At 40.5% G+C, this 22,707-nt stretch overlaps 1 protein-coding gene across 1 annotated transcript; it reads right to left on the bottom strand.

Annotated features, from left to right (window-relative positions):
• Positions 1 to 3,659, bottom strand: sftpa1.L (surfactant protein A1 L homeolog). The gene is made up of 3 exons (XM_018225542.2): positions 3,557 to 3,659; positions 1,668 to 1,745; positions 1 to 530 (listed from the first exon to the last, which is right to left on the bottom strand). Exons 1-3 carry the CDS (start codon positions 3,651 to 3,653, stop codon positions 154 to 156), a joined length of 552 nt encoding a protein of 183 aa, XP_018081031.1. The 5' UTR covers positions 3,654 to 3,659; the 3' UTR covers positions 1 to 153.
• Between the last annotated feature and the right edge of the window lie 19,048 nt (positions 3,660 to 22,707).

Raw genomic sequence — 22,707 nt, 5'->3', positions numbered from 1 at the left:
CATCTTAAGCAAAAAGTCATACAGTTAAATAAGAACACAGTTACTGTATATTAATAATACAATTTTATTAATAATGAATGGTTTGGTTGGATATATATACAGTATATATTTAATATATTCTTATTTAACATACTTAACAGATATTTTATTAGACTAGAATTCACAAACTGTAAGACGATTTTGGTTGCAAGCTTTGTCATTCCACAGACCATCTGTGTACATTTCCACACATTTTTCTTTTCCTTTACCATTGGGTTCATTTTTGTTCCAGTTAGAATAGCTAAGAGGAGTTCCATCAAGGTAAAGGTATATGCTGGAAATAACCCCCTCTGTAACACCTAGGTATGCATATTTATTGTGTTTCTTTAAAATACTTAGCACAACATTGTTCTCTGCTTCATTCTTTGGAGTAGCAATTCGTCCACCAGCCTTTTCACAGGTCAGTTTAGAGGCCTCAAAATCAACTTGCTCCCCATTAGTGGCAAACATTTTTCCTCCTACTTGATACAATTGTCCAGTCAAACTAAGAACTAAAATAAAAGAAAAAATAAATTTTATGTTTAAAAGAATGTAAATTAAAACTAACATTAAACATAAATAACTACTTAAAGGGATACTATCATGAATTGTGTGGTGTAGTTTTTATTTCTAAATTACACTGTTTACATAACAAATAATTCACTCTATCATATAAAATGTTATTCCTGAACCAACAAATAGATTTTTATAGTTGTAATACTGGTGTGTAGGCAGCCATCTCAGGTTATTTTTCCTGATCCAGAAAGAGCAAGCGCTTAACAATGGAACTGCTTTCAGATAAGCTTTGTTTCTCTTATTCAATATAACTGAAGAAATTGTAGAGGGACTTGGATTTTGCTATTGAGCATTATTCTCATATCTACCAGGGAGCTGTTATCTTATTTCAGGGAATTGCTATCTGGTTACCTTGCCATTTATTGATAGGCTACTGGGGGGGGGGGGAGATGGGTGATATCACTCCAACTTGCAGTGTGCAGTAAAGAGTGACTGAAATTTATCAGAGCATGAGTCACATGAGTGGGGGACCCTGGGAAACTGACAGCATGTCTCGACCCATATCATATTTTAAAATGAAATATAAAAAAATCTGTTTACTCTTTTGAAAACTATTTTAGTGCAGAAGTCTGCCGGAGCAGCATTATTAATTGATGAATTTGAAAAAACTTGTTTTCATGTGACAGAATCCCTTTAAGAGTGGCTGATAAGGTGTTTCCCTGTGGGAATAACCACAAACAATACCATAACCATACAAGTGGGTATGCCAGTCATTCTGTCAGTATTAGTCTTTAGGAATGTAAGTAACATTACATTTGCTCTGCATTATTTATTGTTTATTAATTGATGGACCCTGACAATTTTGTAAGAAAGACCAGAGAGAATTTCTGTGACCACTGTTAATTTGTAAGTTTACTTTTTTCTGTACACTTATACAGCTTATTTACTAAAACAGGTACTAAAGGGCACAAATAAAATTGACTAAAGCAATCAGTATATATTGAATACTTTTATGGCTTATGGCAATGGTACACCTTAATACAGCAGCAAATAAACTGGGAAGCAAATAAATAAACTTACCATTAGCAGCAAATAAACACATTATCATAATAATTAGGGGTGATCCTAATTACCTGCTTCCAGTTTTGCAATCCTCTGGTTTATACTTAGAAGTGGAGCTTGCAGTGCACGATCAATTGTCTCAGGAATACCTTGAAAGCAATAAAATGTCTTTATCTGAAGCAATAAAGTCCTTGTACGTCCTACTACAACAGATGCACTAAAGTAAATAGTGCAAATTAAGCTATGTCCTCCTTAGTTATTGTAATGCAAAGTAAAAGGTATTTGTTTAAAAGTAATGCTCATCTTTATCTTATAGCTTATATATTTAGTGAACATTTCTTCCTTTTACCTCTCTGCATTGCTATAGTACATTTACGATAAATCTAAAAAAAGTTTGCTTCTTTCTCACATATCCAACTTCAGTACATGCAGCTGAGTTGACTGAAAATAATACAGTATAACTATCTTTTTGACTCTACTGTCTTCTTCAGCACATTGCATGTTCTACCACATTGGTGGACCCATGGTGAAACTAAAAACTGCTAAACCTTTTATCCCCTGTAAACCCTGTAGAATTGCTTATTTATCTGAACCTTTACTATCAAAATATGACACCTGCCTCCTGCATAAAAAGAGAAAGAGATGACGAGAAAGAAATAGTGAAGATTAAAAATGACAAGTTTAAAAGTTAAAAAGAATGCCAATGCAGACAGAAAAATAAAGAGTTAGGACATTAAAACGTTGTTAAAAAGATAATATAAAAGAGGGGAATTCAAGAGGTATTTAAATAAGAAATAATGAGAGGGAAAAGGAATGGGAAATAACATGAGAAAGGGGTAGAATCCGGTTTTGAAAAGAAAAAAACAACAAAGAACAGAAACCGATAATAAAGATAAGATAAGATAAGGGAAAAAGTAAACTTATGTCGAGGAAGAAAAAGAAAATATGATTGAGAAGGGAAAGATATTTTGATTGCTATAAAAGTAGAACCGTGGCTTTTAAGAAGATAAATATAATATATAATTATATATATAATAATATATATAATATATAACAAAGGAAACTTTGGAAGAAGAAAATATATAGGGAGGGAGAACAAAAAGGAATGAAAATTTAAACTTATTTGGATAAAAATATTAGAGTGGAAGAGTGAAGGAATGAAAGTAATAAAAAACGAGAGATAAAAAATTAAATGGATCAAGAGGAGATCACAAGAAGAGGTCATACAAGGAGCAGAAAAAAATTGTTTTCACAAGAGAAATTGCACGGGGAATCTGTAAAGTATCATAGTAAATACTGTATTTATAGTGCTGTTAAGTGTTCTGAGCAGAATGTAGTATGAATGTGGATGGCTAATATAATAGCCAGAACACTACTTCCTGCTATAACTCTGAGTTAGTCAGCGACTTGAAGTGGGGCCACATGGTACATATCTGTTCAGTGAGTTTGTAATTGATCCTCAGCATTGCAACAGATATGACCCATGTGGCCACCCCCCAAGTATCTCATTGGTTACTGCCTGGTAACCAGGCTAACCAGTCAGTGTAACCCAAGAGAGCTGAAAAGCAGGAAGTCATATTCTGGCTATTATGTTACACATCCAGTCACTCCAGCCTTTATACATTACATTTTTGCCTAACTAACTATATTAGAAACATTTTTTATTTTGCACAGCCTATTTATTTACTCAGTTTTTATTTTTACAGAACAATTACTTTAAGATTTGGTGTTGGAGTTCTGCTTTGTTCTTTCTATAAGTTATCTGCAACTCTGTAGAGTGGATTTGATTAGCTACCAATGCTGTTGTCCTTGTTTAAAAAGGCATTCTATACAAGAACTGCAGGGTAGAGAATGACGAGACATCATTCTTTATGAAGTAAAAATAGTGGAGTTGCTTTAGAAAGAATAATATTTATGTACATAATATTTATGTGTAGTCCAGTTTTAACTTTAGCCATACCTGGTAAGCCAGAAAGACAGTTCCCTGATAGCTGGGCAAGAGATGTCCTGAAACAAATTGCTGCCAAAAGCAGGATAGGTTGCACCAGAGACTTCATCTTAGCAAATATCTAAAAAAACAAACAAAAAAAAACCATGAAGAATGAATATAATGAATATAATGAATATAATGAATATAATAATTATATATAATAATCAAACTTTATATATATAATTTTAAACATGAAAGTAACCTGTAACAAACTTTGCTAAGCTTAAGAGAAGATAATATACTGTTGAATCAGCAGTTGAGAATGAGTTAGTCTTGTGGGATCTGTCTTTTATAGTCCTTTAGGGTACCAGGCAATGCACAAGTGGAAATCTGATTCTACTTTGATTTAGAACTGTACATTGTTGCTGTACACTTGTTGTAAGTGGCTTTCAAAGTTTTAAAATTCTAAGATGCCAGCTCCTTAAACATAAAGATGTGTGTACATTTTTGGCTAATGGAGCACTCTCCTAATATTACATACATTTGCAAAAAAACACTTTTGAGACCCTTCCTAAAAAAGTGACACTTAAAACAAAATGCAAAGATTGTTGAAACCTCATTCACCATTGCCCCCACCACAATTGCAAGAACACTAAGGGGTGGCAAGGGTAGCACTGTCAGGCACATGGGAACTCCATCACAGACAAATTACACTTTATATCTGTTGTACAAATGTATAAAATTGTTATTAATCTGTAAAGTTAATTTATTAGAACTACTAAACAAATACACCCTTCAACTTAATCTGACTTTTTTTTATTAATTTCTTGTTTTCTAAAGTATTAGACGGTATTTTAACAAAATGCTGCATATTGCTATGTTGCTTTAATTGTTAATCCATGTACCATGTGGCCCCCTTCAAGTATATTCACAACTTGGTCAGGATTGGTGTTATGTACAGGGTGCCTTGTGCCTCATACAAGAAAGTAGAAGCTACTGGCAAACTGGTGCACGTGGCTAGTATAGATGAGTCTTATTATTAAAATATCACTATATTTGGCACAATTCTTCTGACATTTTTACATCTAGTGCTGAACTTAGCAACTGTAAATAATTCTAGCTGTCTGCTTAGCACCACATACCAAGTGTGCATAACTTGAGTAGATAGGACAGTCTGGACAGTCACTGTTACTCATTTTAATTTGAGCCTTTACCAAAATTGATTTTCTAAAATATACACTTCTAACCTTAAAGGAAAACTATACTCCCAAACAATGCATAAAACTGCTCATGTGTAAAAATCTGTTTCGTGTAAACAAACTGTTTTCATAATAATATACTTTTTTAGTAGTATGTGCCATTGGGTAATCATAAACAGAAAATTGCCATTTTAAAAATTAAGGGCTGTCTCCTGGGATCCTATGATTTATGGTGCACACAAACAAACCATACATGTTAGGTCACATGAGGCAATTAACAGAGAGAGTTCTGCCTGTTGCTTCCAAATTTCTTCCTGTTACAGTTAGGGTCAGATTTATCAAGGGTCGAATTTCGAAGTACAAAAAACTTCGAAATTCGACCATCGAATTAAAAAAACGTTGAATATTGAATTCAAAGTTTTTTCAGCAAATTTCGTTCGATCGAAGGAAGGATTTCAGCGATCAATCCAAAGATTTTTATTCGATATGTAAAGACTTAGAAAATGGTTGTAGAAGGTCCCCATAGGCTAACATAGCACTTCGGCAGGTTTAACTTGGCGAAGTATTGAAGTTTTTTTAAAGAGACAGTACTTCGATTATCGAATGGTCGAATATTCAAAAGATTTTTACTTCGAATCTAAGTAAATTCGAAGTCGTAGTATCCTATTTGATGGTCAAAGTATCCAAAAAATTACTTCGAATTTCGAAATTTTTTTACTTCGAAAATTCCCTCGAATTCACTTAGACCCTTATTAAATCTGTCCCTTAGAGTTGTAGTATTTCTGGTCAGGTGGTCTCTGAGGCAGCACACTATGGGGTGCCGTTTGTCCCAAATACATTATGTATACAAAACTATCCCTAATACACAGAATGAATGTCTCTCATGTTATATAAGTATTTGTGACCATACACAGAGAAAACAAATATACAAAATACTTATTTCTATTAAAGAATGAAAACAAAATCTGGTTAGTGCACAAAAGGATGTCATTATATCACAAACTCCATTCTGTACATTTTAAAAAGCAATCTGTCGCACAAATGTATAACCTCCATGTAATGGACACATTAAGCAAGATTTTATAGTACAGGATTCATTCTTTCCACAAAATTACAGTTTTGTTTCACAAAACAGATAAAATAACCATTCTGTGAAGCAACACTGTCAGTCACATTCCTGAACCAATAAGAACAAAGCTTATTGCCATATACAAACAAGATGAGAAGTGGCCAGCTCTGCTCCACATGGCTAAGGCAAAGTATCTGGCCTGCTATAGAGGGCGCCCTCTAATGTCCCCTGTGCTGCATAGTAATAAACATTAACAAACCTTTCCTAGAGCTGCTGTTAAACACTACAGGTTCATAAATGGAAGTTTTTACAAATGGCTGAGAAATATAATGCTGCACTTATAATGATTGTAGAGAAAGAAAAGTATGCAAAACATAAATATGATCATTTTAGGTGATATGGCTATTCTTATTGTAGTGACCTGCTTGTGTGGCCATTTTGGTTAAGGGCATTCCTGCTGTTTTGCCATTATCTTATGACTCACTCCTGTTCCTCTTCCTGTCTAAACTGAGAGTAATTATGGGACAGGCCACACCCACCTGCGATGTTGTATTAAATGTACCAGAAGTTACTGTGCTTGTCTGGCTTTGCCTGACTCTCAGAGTCAGTTATAAGTTTTGTATATGATAGTTAGACTCCAATGTCTCCTCCTAGCTGTAATCTTGCACCAATTAGCTTGTAGTAGTCTCTTAATAATGTGCTTAGCTATAGTTTAACTACTACATCTTTAGCCAGAGACTTGGGACTGATCATGTGCATCACACATTGTGTTTAGTATGATGTGTAGGTTATATGAGCAGCCACTCCTGAGTACTGTGTGTAAACAAAAGGCTTCAGGACTTCAACTTCACCTCCTTTTGTGAATTCGGGTCTTTTCGCCGCTTCGGGACTTCAGCTTCGTCTTTTTGGCACTTCCGCATTCTGTAATATGCGAAATGGCCGCATGGCTCGGGCGCTCGTAAAGGGGACCCGGCTCTTTGAAAAATGCAGCACTTCTGGGCCCCCCTTCAGGCCGGAACACTTGTCCTCCCTGCTGGCGGCCCTGGACATGCATGTGACATGGGCGCAGTTGTGCTCTCTGCTCTAGTGTTGTGCCCCCCTCGACCCACTCTGATGTGAAAGGGTTAAGCACTGGGCAGGTAAGGGGATGGCATCATTAGAGTCTTTTGTTATAAATAAATATAAAGCATTGTGCAGCTTGTTGCTTCTATATAAATAGATTATGATCCCCTAAAATTGCCCCTGCCTAAATGACCCCCTTTTGTTTACACACAGTACTCAGGAGTGGCTGCTCATATAACACATCATACTATAGAGAATGCGTGGTCATACCTCCCAACATTTTGGAAGTAAAAAGAGGGACAAAAATTTTTTTTGTCATGTAGTGCGGCAAATTTTTTTGGCCACACCCCATAATAACCATGTTCATTTTACAAAGTTTGGCAGGTTATAAAAGTTTGAAAATATTTCTCCTTATCTAAACTGTTAAAATTACTTATTTTCTTATCTCAAAATTGTTACAAAGTATCTTAGTTGCACCTGTTAGCTGTACTGGCCTCTCTGCCAAAAGCCAATTAAGTTAGAACTTTTGGGCACAATAAAGATCTTTACAAGTGAATTGGTGCCTGCTGGAAGTCTGCATTCATTGAGTGCATGCTCCTTTTTACATTTCGGTTCATCCGCCCCCTATGCTGAGGGCTCAGGGCAGTGCACCTGGGCCACTTCCCTTACGTGGTGAGTAATTTGTTTACCACATTGAAGTACCCACACTACAGATGACTTCTTGTAAGTAAGAAATGTTGTTTCTTTTTCTGGCTGTTCAGTGCAGAGAAAAGAGGGACTTTCTAGTACAAATGAGGGACTGCAGGCTGAGCTGTTAAAAGAGGGACTGTCCCTCCAAAAAAGGGACAGTTGGGAGGTATGCACTGTGCACATGATCAGTCCCAAGTCTCTGGCTAAAGCTATTATGTAGTAGTTGAACCATACCTCCCAACATTTTGGAATTAAAAAGAGAAACAAAAAATTATTTTGCATGTAGTGCAGCAATTTTTTGACCACACCCATTTTGTGGCCGCACCCCCTAATTACCATGTTCATTTTACAAAGTTTGGCAGGTTATAAAAATGTGAAAATATTTCTCCTTATCTAAACTGTTAAAATTACTTATTTTCTTATCTCAAAATTGTTATAAAGCATCTTAGTTGCACCTGTTAGCTGTACTGACCTCTCTGCCAAAAGCCAATTAAGTTAGAAACTTTGTTTCTTTTTCTGGCTGTTCAGTGCAGAGAAAAGAGGGACTTTCCAGTACAAATGAGGGACCTCAGGTTGAGCTGTCAAAAGAGGGACTGTCCCTCTGAAAAAGGGACAGTTGGGAGGTATGTGTGCACATGATCAGTCCCAAGTAGGGTTGCCACCCGGCCGGTATTTTACCGGCCAAGCCAGTAAAATACCTGCCAAGGTCGGGGCCGGTATTACAAATTTACCGGCAATGTAGCTGCCGGTAAATTTGTAATACGATTAAAAGGAGCCCTCAGCCTGCCCCCAATCCCCTGGAACTTGCCTTTTCGTTTACTTCTTCTAGCGTCCGTGGTGTGGCCCCGCCCCTTTTGACATCACGGCATGTCCCTTTTGACATCACGGTCCGCCCCTTTGTGTCCCCGCCCCCCAGCAGCCGGTAAAACATTTTTAAAAAAGTGGCAACCCTAGTCCCAAGTCTCTGGCTAAAGCGTAGTTGAACTATAGCTAAACACATTATTAAGAGACTACTACAAGCTAATTGGTGCAAGATTACAGCTAGGAGGAGACATTGGAGTTTAACTATCATATACAAAACTTATAACTGACTCTGAGAGTCAGCACAGTAACTTCTGGTACATTTAATACAACATTGCAGGTGGGTGTGGCCTGTCCCATAATTACTCTCAGCTTAGACAGGAAGAGGAACAGGAGTGAGTCATAAGATAATGGCAAAACAGCAGGAATGCCCTTAACCAAAATGGCCACACAAGCAGATCACTACAATAAGAATAGCCATATCACCTGAAAATGATCATATTTATATAAGTTTTGCATACTTTTCTTTCTCTACAATCATTATAAGTGCAGCATTATATTTCTCAGCAGCTCTTTTAGGAAAGGTTTGTTCATGTTTATTACTATGCAGCACAGGGGACATTAGAGGGCGCCCTCTATAGCAAGCCAGATACTTTGCCTTAGCCATGTGGAGCAGAGCTGGCCACTTCTCATCTTGTTTGTATATGGCAATAAGCTGTATTCTTATTGGTTCAGGAATGTGACTGACAGTGTTGCTTCACAGAATGGTTATTTTATCTGTTTTGTGAAACAAAACTGTAATTTTGTGGAAAGAATGAATCCTGTACTATAAAATCTTGCTTTCTGTCACAGATATCTATTTTGTCAGTCAAATCTAGCTTGACAAGCACTAGTTAGTTACACTATTATATATTATGTCCAACTTTGTTTTTATATAATTCATTCTGTAAGTAACTTTGCACATAAGTGTGTCCATTACATGGAGGTTATACATTTGTGCGACAGATTGCTTTTTAAAATGTACAGAATGGAGTTTGTGATATAATGACATCCTTTTGTGCACTAAACAGATTTTGTTTTCATTCTTTAATAGAAATAAGTCTTTTGTATATTTGTTTTCTCTGTGTATGGTCACAAATACTTATATAACATGAGAGACATTCATTCTGTGTATTAGGGATAGTTTTGTATACAGAATGTATTTGGGACAAACGGCACCCCATAGCACACAGACCATCACAAAATGGTGGCTCAAGGCAAGAGATGTAAAAGGGCAATATTTACTGTACTTAAATATATAGTCCAGTTGGGTAAGATTCTTTAATATGCCACTTAATTTGATATAAAATGTTGCTTAGGTATTCTTTTTGGGGGTATCGTTTTCCTTTAACCCTTTAAGTGCCAGCAGAATTTCACATTTTGGTTACGCGAAATGCCAGCCGTTTTTGAAACATTTTGTGCTCTCTCACTTTAGGGGCATTTTCTGAGGGGAAACCTATAGTTTACCTAGGAAAACTATACATTTTTTTTTTCGGTAGAAACTGAGCTTTCTAAATCTGCCTGAGTTTTCATGTATTTCCACCTGTGCAAAAAAATTTATAGTGCTAAATACCAAAAAAAAAAGAAAAATTACCATTTTTCATCGTATATCAATTTATACCAGAAAAATATTTAATTTTACGGATGAAAATCCAACTGATTTGGAAAGCCTTATGTCTCTCGAACGTGCCAATACCAGATATGTATAGTTTTAGGGAGATTTAGGATTTCTGTACAGCAAAAACTCCCGGCAGTATATTACCGAATTTTGAAAGCACTAAGGCAGAAAACGGCATGCTTTAGATTCCAAGGCAAAAAATCCTGAAACCGTAGGTTTACCCCAGAAAACCATACATTTTTGAAAAGTACACATTCTGCCGATTACAAAATGGGTAATTATGTCTCTCTACTCCCAACTACCAAACATAAAAGCTTGTCTGAACATAGCGGTTTTTCAACAAAAAATTCAAAATTCTGAAAAATCATTTCAAAGGTTTTATTTTGCTGCTCCGCATATCCCAAACTATATTAGGTACCAAGAAAAAGCACCTGAAATATGATTGCCAGGGGTCCACTGAACAATTTGATACCCATTATGCATAGGTTTACCAAAGTATCTGGCATTTAGAGACAACAATATGTAGTTAGCACATCCAAATTGTTCAGGACTTTACTTCAGCTACTGAGAAATCAACACATTGACTGCATTTTTTGTGGGGTAAAAACACAGAAATATATGTTTACCCCCCAAACCCATATATTTTTGGAATGTACACATTCTACTGAATCTAAAATGGGTACCCATGCCTTTCTGCTCCAAACTACTGAGTCGCAAGGCTTTCCCACAATTGTCGGTTTTGGTGAAATATCTGAAAATTTCCTCAAAGCTTCAACTTCCCAGCACCATATCGCCCATGTATCATTACGTACTAAGAAAAAGCACCCTAAATATGATTGCCAGGGTTCCTCTGAACATTTTGGTGGTCATTGTTCATAAGTTTACCAAAGTATCTGGCATTTAGAGGCCCCAAAATGAAGTTAGAGCATACAAGCAGTCCCGTGGGTAACTTCAGCTAATGAAAGATCAACACATTGACTGCATTTTTGTGGGGTAAAAACACAGAAATATATGTTTACCCCCAAAACCCATATATTTTTGGAAAGTACACATTCTACCGAATCTAAAATGGGTACCCATGCCTTTCTGCTCCAAACTACTGAGTCGCAAGGCTTTCCCACAATTGTCGGTTTTGGTGAAATATCTGAAAATTGCCTCAAAGCTTCAACTTCCCAGCACCATATCACCCATGTATCGTTACACACCAAGAAAAAGCACCCTAAATATGATTGCCAGGGTTCCTCCAAACAGTTTGGTGGCCATTGTTCATAGGTTTACCAAAGTATCTGGCATTTAGAGGCCTCAAAATGAAGTTAGCGCATACAAATAGTCCTGTGGGTAACTTCATCTAATGAAAAATCAACACATTGACTGCATTTTTGTGGGGTAAAAACACAGAAATATATGTTTACCCCCCAAAACCCATATATTTTTGGAAAGTACACATTCTACTGAATCTAAAATGGGTACCCATGCCTTTCTGCTCCAAACTACTGAGTCGCAAGGCTTTCCCACAATTGTCGGTTTTGGTGAAATATCTGAAAATTGCCTCAAAGCTTCAACTTCCCAGCACCATATCACCCATGTGTCATTACGTACTAAGAAAAAGCACCCTAAATATGATTGCCAGGGTTCCTCTGAACATTTTGGTGGCCATTGTTCATAAGTTTACCAAAGTATCTGGCATTTAGAGGCCCCAAAATGATGTTAGCGCATACAAACAGTCCCGTGGGTAAATTCAGCTAATGAAAAATCAACACATTGACTGCATTTTTGTGGGGTAAAAACACAGAAATATATGTTTACCCCCCAAAACCCATATATTTTTGGAAAGTACACATTCTACAGAATCTAAAATGGGTACCCATGCCTTTCTGCTCCAAACTACTGAGTCGCAAGGCTTTCCCACAATTGTCGGTTTTGGTGAAATATCTGAAAATTTCCTCAAAGCTTCAACTTCTCAGCACCATATCACCCATGTATCGTTATGCACCAAGAAAAAGCACCCTAAATATGATTGCCAGGGTTCCTCCGAACAGTTTGGTGGCCATTGTTCATAGGTTTACCAAAGTATCTGGCATTTAGAGGCCCCAAAATGAAGTTAGCGCATACAAACAGTCCCGTGGGTAACTTCAGCTAATGAGAGATCAACACACAGGAGAAAGCTCTCTGTTTAGTGCTGAATTAAGCATTGAAATTCATGTTTGAGACAGGATTTTTTTGTTATCACTTGGTGTGTGAATGTGTTGTCCACTTGGTGGGTGAAATTTGGGAAGTTTTGAGTTGATTTTCTTTACTAAAAATCGATTTTTCTTTTGACCCTGAAGGTGAGTGATTCCTAGCCCAGTTCCCTTCACTTGCTCTGGGCTACAAACTCACTGTTAGATCCCCTACCCCTCCCCCGCACCTGGGTGTCAGTTTCATTTGCATTTTTCTGTTGTTTCAACACAAATTGTTTAATTTTTGTACAGATTGAGTGGGTATTTTGATTTTGCACTCAGTTCTGTGAGGAGAGAAAGCTAAAGGGAGAAGGATTTAATATAAGTATAAATATAAAATCTTTTCCAGCAGCAGCAGTGCAGCTCCCAGGCACCTGCTCACATTAACCCTCTCCCTGCCACAGCTTCTCAACTTAAAACTTACTTTTTTGTTAATCAATAGTATAAAGCTTTCTTTTTGTGTGGTGTTGTGTAAAATAATGGGAGGGAATAAAAAGGAAAGTTATAAAAAAACATCTCTTGGTTCTAAAGCAAAAGGACCTGAAAAACCCAGCTGTAGCTCTGCAAGGAAACACCAGTCAGAGCCCATGTCAAAAAGCCCCATTGCCTCTACTTCTGCTGCTGCAGCCAATGTGACCCCTGCTAAAACATTTGCACACGCGGTAGCTACTGGCAGCAACCCAAGCCAAGTCACAGCTGGGGTAGAGAAGCTTACAAGGAAGCATGGGGTCAGATGCCTAATGTCCAGCACTCATGGCATAGAGGCTTATATAAAGGCTGCAGCTGAAGTGGTGGGCCACTCTGCAGTAGTGGCAGCAAGTAAAATGTATGGGAAAGCCATAATCTTTGCCCGTACGCTAACTGCAGTGCATGCCCTGGCACAGAGGGGTATCACAGTGGGAGGGAGTTATGTCCCTGTTGAACCCCTGGAAGGATTGGGCACAAGGGTGGTTTTATCTAATGTGCCCCCCTTCCTGCAAGACCACTTATTGTACCCCCACCTGCAAGCTCTTGGGGAGTTAAAATCAAATATGTCTAGAATTCCCCTGGGATGTAAGGAGAGCAGACTGAGGCACGTCCTTTCCTTTAAAAGGCAGGTGCAACTACTTTTACCTCGGGGGCAAGACACTATTGAGGGGTCTTTTGGGGTTCCATTTGAAGGGGTGCTGTATAAAATTTTTTACAGCACAGAGGAAGTGAGGTGCTTCCTTTGCAAGAACCTGGGGCACACTCGCCAGAGTTGCCCCAAAGGGCAAATTAAGACCACAGCCCCTGTTCCTGCTCCCAGTGCCTCAAATAAAACATCTTATCCTGCTGGGACTATTTCAGCAGGGTCCTCAAAGGGGATATCTCCTTCACTAAAGAACCTCAAGGTGGCTGTTACACAACCCACCTCTACAACATCCAAACCTCCTCCTTCTTCACTGAAGACATCTAAGGCTGCAGCATGTCTTACAATTGCGGCAAAAGAGAAGGGGGGAAAACATGTCAAAGCTTCCCCCAGGGTCACAGTTGTTCCTACCACAAAAGGGTGTACCCCTGTTATGGGCACCCCTGAAGGTGTGGGGGTGCCCATGATTGCAACACCTGTTGGGGTTGGGGCAGATAGTGGCCTTTCCTCTTCAGATGCCAGGAAAAAGAGGAAATTTAAATCAAACTGGCTGGTACCTGAGGAATGGGCATCAGTGGTTAATGATGGGGCACCCCCATCCAAGGGTAAAAAGGGCAGCAAAACTTCTGCTCCTCATGTGGTGACATTGTCTGGCCCAACTGTTGGTCACGATCAACTGGTGTCAGACCATGCACTCTTGCCTCCAGACCAGGTGGGGAATAATGAGGTTAATGGTCTGCATGAGTCAGGGGTGCAGTATCTGCCTCAAATCATTTGGAAGATCTTCCCTTGGAGTGTAAAGAGACACCTAATGAGACTCCTGCAGAGTGGGCAGTCTGTGTTCCTGAAGTGCTGAGATTTGGGAACTGCAACCAGCCTCAGTTTTTAGTGCCTCAGGGTATTTCACTCCAGGTGGGGGAGAATATTGGGCTAATCCCCATACAGGACCCTGCAGATAAAACTGCTGGGAAGGATGGTGAGGGTGGAGTTGTAAATACGGAGGAGGGTAGCCAGACAACCTCTACTGTTCATGCTAAAATCTCTCCTCCCTTGTCTTCAACTGACCCAAATATTATTGCCATCCAGAAAGCACAGGAGGTAGTGGAGAGGGCAGAGGCTAACCATCGAGCCTCCAAAGCTCTACCTGTTGCTGGGGAGCTAATTAGTTCTGTTGCTCCTGTGTCAAACACTTCCAAATGTGTTTCAAGTGAAGTTGAGGGAACACCTGAGCCATTGCAGGGTCTCCAGAAAAGTGATTCTGATACTTTTCCTGTAACAACTTGTGGAGAGATTCTCAAAGCTCTAGTGGAGAGGGGAGATTATCAATCCCTTAGCCAGGAAGAGCTCATGGATGAGGGGAACATTGAAGAGGAGGTTGACATAGGAGTGGCAAATCCTTCTACCCCAATCATCCCTGCTGAGGAACTCAAAAAGTTTCTTGAGAGCACCCTTGGTGTTAAATTAGAGAAGAAGATGCACATGGCTCTGGAGAAGTGGCATGATTTGCCTTTAGTAATCAATTCTGTGAGACAATACATTAAGGTCATAAAAGAGGCCAAGAACTATGGAACAGCGGAATATCTCCGTATAATGAAGTTTCACAAAAAATGTTTGTCTCATCAGACCTTGATGAAGGTTAAAGCACTTCCTAAGACTCAGTAATGGCCTTGAGTATAAGCACACTTAATACTAATGGCTGTCGGAATCCTTTCCGAATGTTTCAGATACTCTCCTTTCTTCGTCAAGGAGGGTACTCTGTGAGTTTCCTCCAAGAGACCCACACCACTCCAGAGCTTGAAGCAAGCTGGAATCTGGAGTGGAAGGGAAGGGTCTTTTTTAATCACCTCACTTGGACATCATGCGGGGTGGTGACCCTTTTCTCAGATTCCTTCCAGCCAGAGGTCCTGAGTGCTACCTCTGTCATCCCTGGCCGTCTATTGCATCTTCGGGTCCGGGAGTCAGGTAGAACATATAATCTAATGAATGTGTATGCTCCTACTACCGGACCAGAGAGGGCACGGTTCTTTGAAAGTTTGTCAGCCTACATGGAGACAATTGACTCTGATGAAGCCTTGATTATAGGGGGTAATTTTAATTACACCCTTGATGCTCGAGATCGCAATGTACCCAAGAAAAGAGACTCGTCTGAGTCCGTTTTGCGAGAACTAATTGCTCATTTCTCCTTGGTTGATGTCTGGAGAGAACAGAATCCAGAGACGGTTGCCTTTACCTATGTCAGGGTGAGAGATGGTCATGTTTCTCAATCCCGGATTGATAGGATATATATATCGAGCCATCTCATGTCACGAGCCCAGTCGAGCACCATTAGATTGGCACCATTCTCAGACCACAATTGTGTATCCCTGAGAATGTCAATCGCACCATCTCTGCCAAAAGCTGCTTACTGGCACTTTAACAACAGTTTATTAGAAGATGAGGGTTTTGCAAAGTCAGTCCGGGATACATGGAGAGGCTGGAGGGCCTTTCAGGATGAATTTGCCACATTGAACCAGTGGTGGGATGTAGGCAAGGTTCACCTAAAGCCCTTGTGTCAAGAGTATACCAAAAGTGTGAGCGGGCAGCGCAATGCAGAGATTGAGGCACTGAATGGGGAGGTGCTTGATCTTGAGCAAAGGCTATCAGGCTCTGAAGACCAAGCCCTTCAGTGTGAATATCTAGAAAGGAAAGAAGCGCTGCGTAACATGGAACAACGACAGGCTCGTGGTGCCTTTGTGCGAAGCCGGATGCAGTTACTTTGTGATATGGATCGTGGTTCGCGATTCTTCTATGCTCTGGAGAAGAAGAAGGGGAACCGAAAACAAATCACATGCCTTTTTGCGGAGGATGGAACCCCCCTTGAGGATCCGGAGGCTATCCGGGACAGAGCCCGGTCCTTCTATCAAAACCTTTTTTCTCCAGATCCCATCTCTCCAGATGCCTGTGAGGAGCTATGGGATGGGCTTCCAGTGGTCAGTGAGAGGAGAAAAGAGAGGTTGGAAACACCAATCACTCTAGATGAACTCTCTCAAGCACTTCGTTTAATGCCCCACAATCAGGGCCGCCATCAGGGGGGGACAGGGGGGACAAGCGTACCGGGCCCGGGCATGAAGGGGGGCCCGGCAGCGCTGCATTTTTTTGAAGATCCGGGCCCCCCTTACGAGCGCCCGAGCCGTACGTCTTGCCTCTTCAGTGCCGAATGCGGAAGTGCCGAAAAGCCGAAGCCGATGCGACGAAAAGACCCGAAGTCACGGAAAAAGCCGAAGTCCCGAAGTCACGAAGCGCCGAAAAGACCCGAAGTCACGAAAACAGCCGAAGCCGAAGTCCTGAAGCAGCGCAAAGACCCGAAGTCACGAAAACAGCCGAAGCCGAAGTCCTGAAGCGGTGAAAAGACCCGAAGTCACGAAAGGAGGCGAAGTTGAAGTACTGAAGCCATGAGTTCAATTCTACTGAACACCAGTTTGTGTTTTTTTTTTTTTTAATCCCCTGGCCACCAATGTATTATTTTAATATTCTATAGGCCCCTGCCACCAATCTTTTTTTAAAACTTTTGTTTTTGGGGCCCCAATTTTTTTTTAACTCGTAAGGGGCCCCTTGCCACCATTGTTTTTTTTGGGTTTTTTTTTTAAAAAAAAAATTAATTTTCTTTTTGGTGGCCCCAAATTTTTTTAACTTGTAAGGGGGCCCCTGCCACCAGTTTTTTTTTTTTTCAAAAAAAAATATTTTTTTTTAAATTTTTTTTGGGGCCCCAATTTGTTTTTTAACTTATAAGGGGGCCCCTGCCGCCAATGTTTTTTTTTTTTTCAAAAAAAAATTAATTTTTTTTCAAATTTTTTTTGGGGCCCCAATTTGTTTTTAACTTAGAAGGGGGCCCCTGCCACCAATGTTTGTTTATTTTTTAGTTTTTTTACATTTTTTTGTTGGGGCCCCAAGTTTTTTTTAACAGGGGGCCCCTGCCACCAATGTTTTTAAAAAAAAAAATTTAAATTTTTTTTTTTTGGGGCCCCAATTTTTTTTATAAGGGGGCCCTGACCATCAATAGCTTTTTACAACTTGTGTGGGGGGGGGTTACTTTTTTAGCGCTGATGTCTGTGTGGTCTTTTAACTGCGATGTGGGCGGGATATGGGGCGGAGCTTGGTCGTCAGTGTGGGCGGGGCCCAGGGGGCCCCAAAAATTTTGTTGTACGGGGCCCCGTGATTTCTAATGGCGGCCCTGCCCCCAATAAATCTCCTGGGCTTGACGGACTGACCATAGAGTTCTTCCAGTTCTTTTGGGATACTCTGGGCCCTGATTTCCATAGGGTCCTAACTGAGGCCTTCAAGAAAGGTGAGTTGCCACTTTCGTGTCGTCGAGCAGTGTTATCACTACTTCCTAAGAAGGGGGATCTCCGTCTTATTAAGAACTGGAGACCAGTCTCACTGCTTAGCACAGACTATAAGATCGTGGCCAAAGCTATCTCACTTAGGCTCAAATCTGTGCTGGCAGAGGTGATTCATCCTGACCAGTCCTATACAGTCCCCGGTCGGACAATTTTTGATAATGTCTTTTTAATCCGAGACTTACTACATTTTGCGAGAAGGACTGGTCTATCTCTTGCTTTTCTCTCTCTGGATCAAGAGAAGGCATTTGACAGGGTGGATCACCAATATCTTATAGGCACTCTGCAAGCCTATAGCTTTGGCCCACAGTTTGTGGGCTACCTGAAAACAATGTATGCCTCTGCAGAGTGTTTAGTTAAAATCAACTGGTCTCTGACTGCACCTCTGGCCTTTGGACGAGGAGTTCGGCAAGGATGCCCCTTGTCGGGACAACTGTACTCGCTGGCCATTGAGCCCTTCCTGTGTCTCTTAAGGAAAAGGCTCACGGGACTGGTGCTCAAAGAACCTGACATGAGGGTGGTTCTCTCAGCCTACGCTGATGATGTAATTCTTGTGGCCCAGGACCTAGTTGATCTTGAACGGGCACAAGAGTGTCAAGAAGTCTACGCTGCTACCTCATCTGCCCGGATCAACTGGTCCAAGAGCTCAGGCCTTCTGGAGGGTTCTCTAAAGGTAGATTGCCTGCCTCCTGCTTTTCGTGACATCTCGTGGGAGAGTAAAATCATTAAATATTTAGGCGTCTACCTATCAGCTGAGGAGTATCCTGTCTCACAGAATTTCATTGAACTTGAGGAGTGTGTTCTAACGCGCCTTGGAAAGTGGAAGGGTTTTGCTAAAGTACTTTCTATGAGGGGGAGAGCTTTGGTGATTAATCAGCTGGTGGCCTCTCAGATCTGGTACCGGCTGATATGTCTTAGCCCAACCCAAGAATTCATTGCTAAGATCCAGAGAAGGTTACTGGACTTTCTCTGGATAGGAAAGCATTGGGTTTCTGCAGGTGTCTCAAGCCTCCCGTTGAAAGAGGGAGGGCAGGGAGTCGTGTGTATACGTTCTCAAGTGCACACCTTCCGTCTCCAGCAAATACAGAGATACTTGTATGCAGATCCTTCTCCACAGTGGTGTACTCTAGCATCGAGTTTTTATCGCCAGGTACGAAATATGGGATATGACCGGCAATTGTTTATAACTGAACCTGAGGGTTTCCTAAGAAACCTTTCAACCCTGCCGGCTTACTACCAAGACACGCTAAAGACCTGGAGCATGGTATCTGTGTTAAGGCAAGGAGCCATTGAAGGGGAAGACATTCTAAATGAGCCCCTACTTTACAATCCATCTTTTAAGACTAGGATGTTAGAATCCATCAGCATCCGACGTCGCCTTTGCCAGGCTCGGTTAACCAGAGTTGGAGATCTCCTGGATTTTGAGAAATCAGATTGGATGGACTCTCAAGCAGTTATGCAACGCATGGGATTCCTCACCACTAGGGTTCCACACCGTCTGCTCAAGGAAATCAAGGACACAATCTCTCCTGATTCTCACACCTTCATTGATGGGGTTTTACATGCTGGAGAGCCACGTCCACCTTGGAACTCCTCACCTCCAGACATAATAATAGCACCTAAAACCCGTCAATCCCCCCAAGCACCTCCTTCCCCCAACTTGAGCCAGTTGGAGAATTTTCCATTGACACGCTTTCATGATATATCAAGAAAGCTGTTGTACTCTCTAATGCTTCACACTGTACACTTCCTTGCCCTCATCTCCCGATATGATACCATCTGGAGACGTGTGCTTAATGAGGGTGAAAGACCTCAGTGGCAAGCTTTTTATTCCAGTTTGGTGCCTAGACCAACTGGAGACTTGAGTTGGAAAGTGCTGCATGGTGCATTGAGCACGGGAGAGTATTTAGCTCGTTTTACAGACTCCCCAGCTGCTTGTCCATTCTGTGGCAAAGGAGAGTCTGTGTTTCATGCTTATTTTACGTGTGCCAGACTGCAACCTCTATTGGCTCTTTTGAGGAAGCTTTACCTGCAGTTCTGGTTACACTTTTCCCCTCATGTTTATATTTTTGGACGCCCAGTATCCCGGGACAATAAAGAGAAAGACCTTCTCTCCAACTTGCTCCTGGCTTTAGCTAAATTAGTCATCCATAAATCTAGAAAGCATTGTTTGGAAGGTGGGAATCCTCTGCCAGCAGAGGTCTTGTTCCGAGTGCTGGTGCGTTCCCGCATCCGAGCAGAGTACACCCAAGCAGTGTTTACTGGTCGGTTGAAAGAATTTGCTGACCAGTGGGCAATAGATGGGGTACTTTGCTCAGTATCCCCAGACCTGGTTTCTGTTCAGACAATTCTCACACTCCATATTTAAGTGCACTTTAATTTAAGTGACAGTTGTATTTTAATCAGTTAATTATCTCCTTTGAGATGTGATTAACTTTGGTGAGCAATCACTCACCTGCAATTTGAATAATATATCAGCTAATGAAAAATCAACACATTGACTGCATTTTTGTGGGGTAAAAACACAGAAATATATGTTTACCCCCCAAACCCATACATTTTGGAAAGTACACATTCTACAGAATCTAAAATGGGTACCCATGCCTTATTGCTCCAAACTACTGAGTCGCAAGGCTTTCCCAAAGTTGTCGGTTTTGGTGAAATATCTGGAAATTGCCTCAAAGCTTCAACTTTCCAGCATCGTATTGTCCATGTATCATTACCAGCATAAAGCATCCTAAATATAAACATATGGGTCTACTAAACAGTTTGATACCCAATGTGCATAGATATACCAAACTATGTGGCGCACAGAGACCCCAAATGACAATATGTATAGACATTTTCACGGCTGACGCGCTGGCTGCTGCAATATAACCACCCGGTGTGTGTATTATGCGACATTAGCCCACCTAACAGTACAGAGACCCCAGAAAACCATATATTTTCAGAAAGTACACATTCTGACGAATCCAATATGGGTAAATAAGTGTTTCTACTGCAAACTGCCAAACTGCAAAGCAATGCTGAACATAACGTTTTTTATCAAATTTCGGAAAATCGTCACAAAGCTTGAATTTTACCCCATTATATGCCACACATTTCGTAACGTATCAGCATAAAACATCCTAAATATGAACGCCAGGGGTCTACTGAACACTTTGATGCCCAATATGCATAGATATACCAAACTATGTGGCGCACAGAGACCCCCAAATGACAATAGTGTATATACATTTTCACGGCTGACGCTCTGGCTGCTGCAATATAAGCACCTGGAGTGTGTATTATGCGACATTAGACCCCCCTAACAGTACAGAGACCCCAGAAAACCATATATTTTCAGAAAGTACACATTCTGACGAATCCAATATGGGTAAATAAGTGTTTCTACTGCAAACTGCCAAACTGCAAAGCAATGCTGAACATAACGGTTTTTATCAAATTTCTGAAAATCGTCACAAAGCTTGAATTCTACCCCATTACATGCCACACATTTCGTAACGTATCAGCATAAAACATCCTAAATATGAACGCCAGGGGTCTACTGAACACTTTGATGCCCAGTATGCATAGATATACCAAACTATGTGGCGTACAGAGACCCCCAAATGACAATAGTGTATATACATTTTCACGGCTGGCGCGCTGGCTGCTGCAATATAAGCACCTGGTGTGTGTATTATGCAACATTAGACCCCCCTAACAGTACAGAGACCCCAGAAAACCATATATTTTCAGAAAGTACACATTCTGACGAATCCGATATGGGTAAATAAGTGTTTCTACTGCAAACTGCCAAACTGCAAAGCAATGCTGAACATAACAGTTTTTATCAAATTTCTGAAAATCGTCACAAAGCTTGAATTCTACCCCATTACATGCCACACATTTCGTAACGTATCAGCATAAAACATCCTAAATATGAACGCCAGGGGTCTACTGAACACTTTGATGCCCAGTATGCATAGATATACCAAACTATGTGGCGTACAGAGACCCCCAAATGACAATAGTGTATATACATTTTCACGGCTGACGCGCTGGCTGCTGCAATATAAGCACCTGGAGTGTGTATTATGCAACATTAGACCCCCCTAACAGTACAGAGACCCCAGAAAACCATATATTTTCAGAAAGTACACATTCTGACGAATCCAATATGGGTAAATAAGTGTTTCTACTGCAAACTGCCAAACTGCAAAGCAATGCTGAACATAACGGTTTTTATCAAATTTCTGAAAATCGTCACAAAGCTTGAATTTTACCCCATTATATGCCCCACATTTCGTAACTTATCAGCATAAAACATCCTAAATATGAATGCCAGGGGTCTACTGAACACTTTGATGCCCAATATGCATAGATATACCAAACTATGTGGCGCACAGAGACCCCCAAATGACAATAGTGTATATACATTTTCACGGCTGACGCTCTGGCTGCTGCAATATGAGCACCTGGAGTGTGTATTATGCGACATTAGACCCCCCTAACAGTACAGAGACCCCAGAAAACCATATATTTTCAGAAAGTACACATTCTGACGAATCCAATATGGGTAAATAAGTGTTTCTACTGCAAACTGCCAAACTGCAAAGCAATGCTGAACGTAACGGTTTTTATCAAAATTTCTGAAAATCGTCACAAAGCTTGAATTTTACCCCATTATATGCCCCACATTTCGTAACTTATCAGCATAAAACATCCTAAATATGAACGCCAGGGGTCTACTGAACACTTTGATGCCCAATATGCATAGATATACCAAACTATGTGGCGCACAGAGACCCCCAAATGACAATAGTGTATATACATTTTCACGGCTGACGCTCTGGCTGCTGCAATATGAGCACCTGGAGTGTGTATTATGCAACATTAGACCCCCCTAACAGTACAGAGACCCCAGAAAACCATATATTTTCAGAAAGTACACATTCTGACGAATCCAATATGGGTAAATAAGTGTTTCTACTGCAAACTGCCAAACTGCAAAG

This window comes from Xenopus laevis, chromosome 7L (assembly GCF_017654675.1).
Source record: "Xenopus laevis strain J_2021 chromosome 7L, Xenopus_laevis_v10.1, whole genome shotgun sequence".
Classification (NCBI taxonomy): domain Eukaryota; kingdom Metazoa; phylum Chordata; class Amphibia; order Anura; family Pipidae; genus Xenopus; species Xenopus laevis.
Note: the sequence above shows the minus strand (reverse complement) of the source record. Positions and strands in the feature narration are given on the sequence as shown.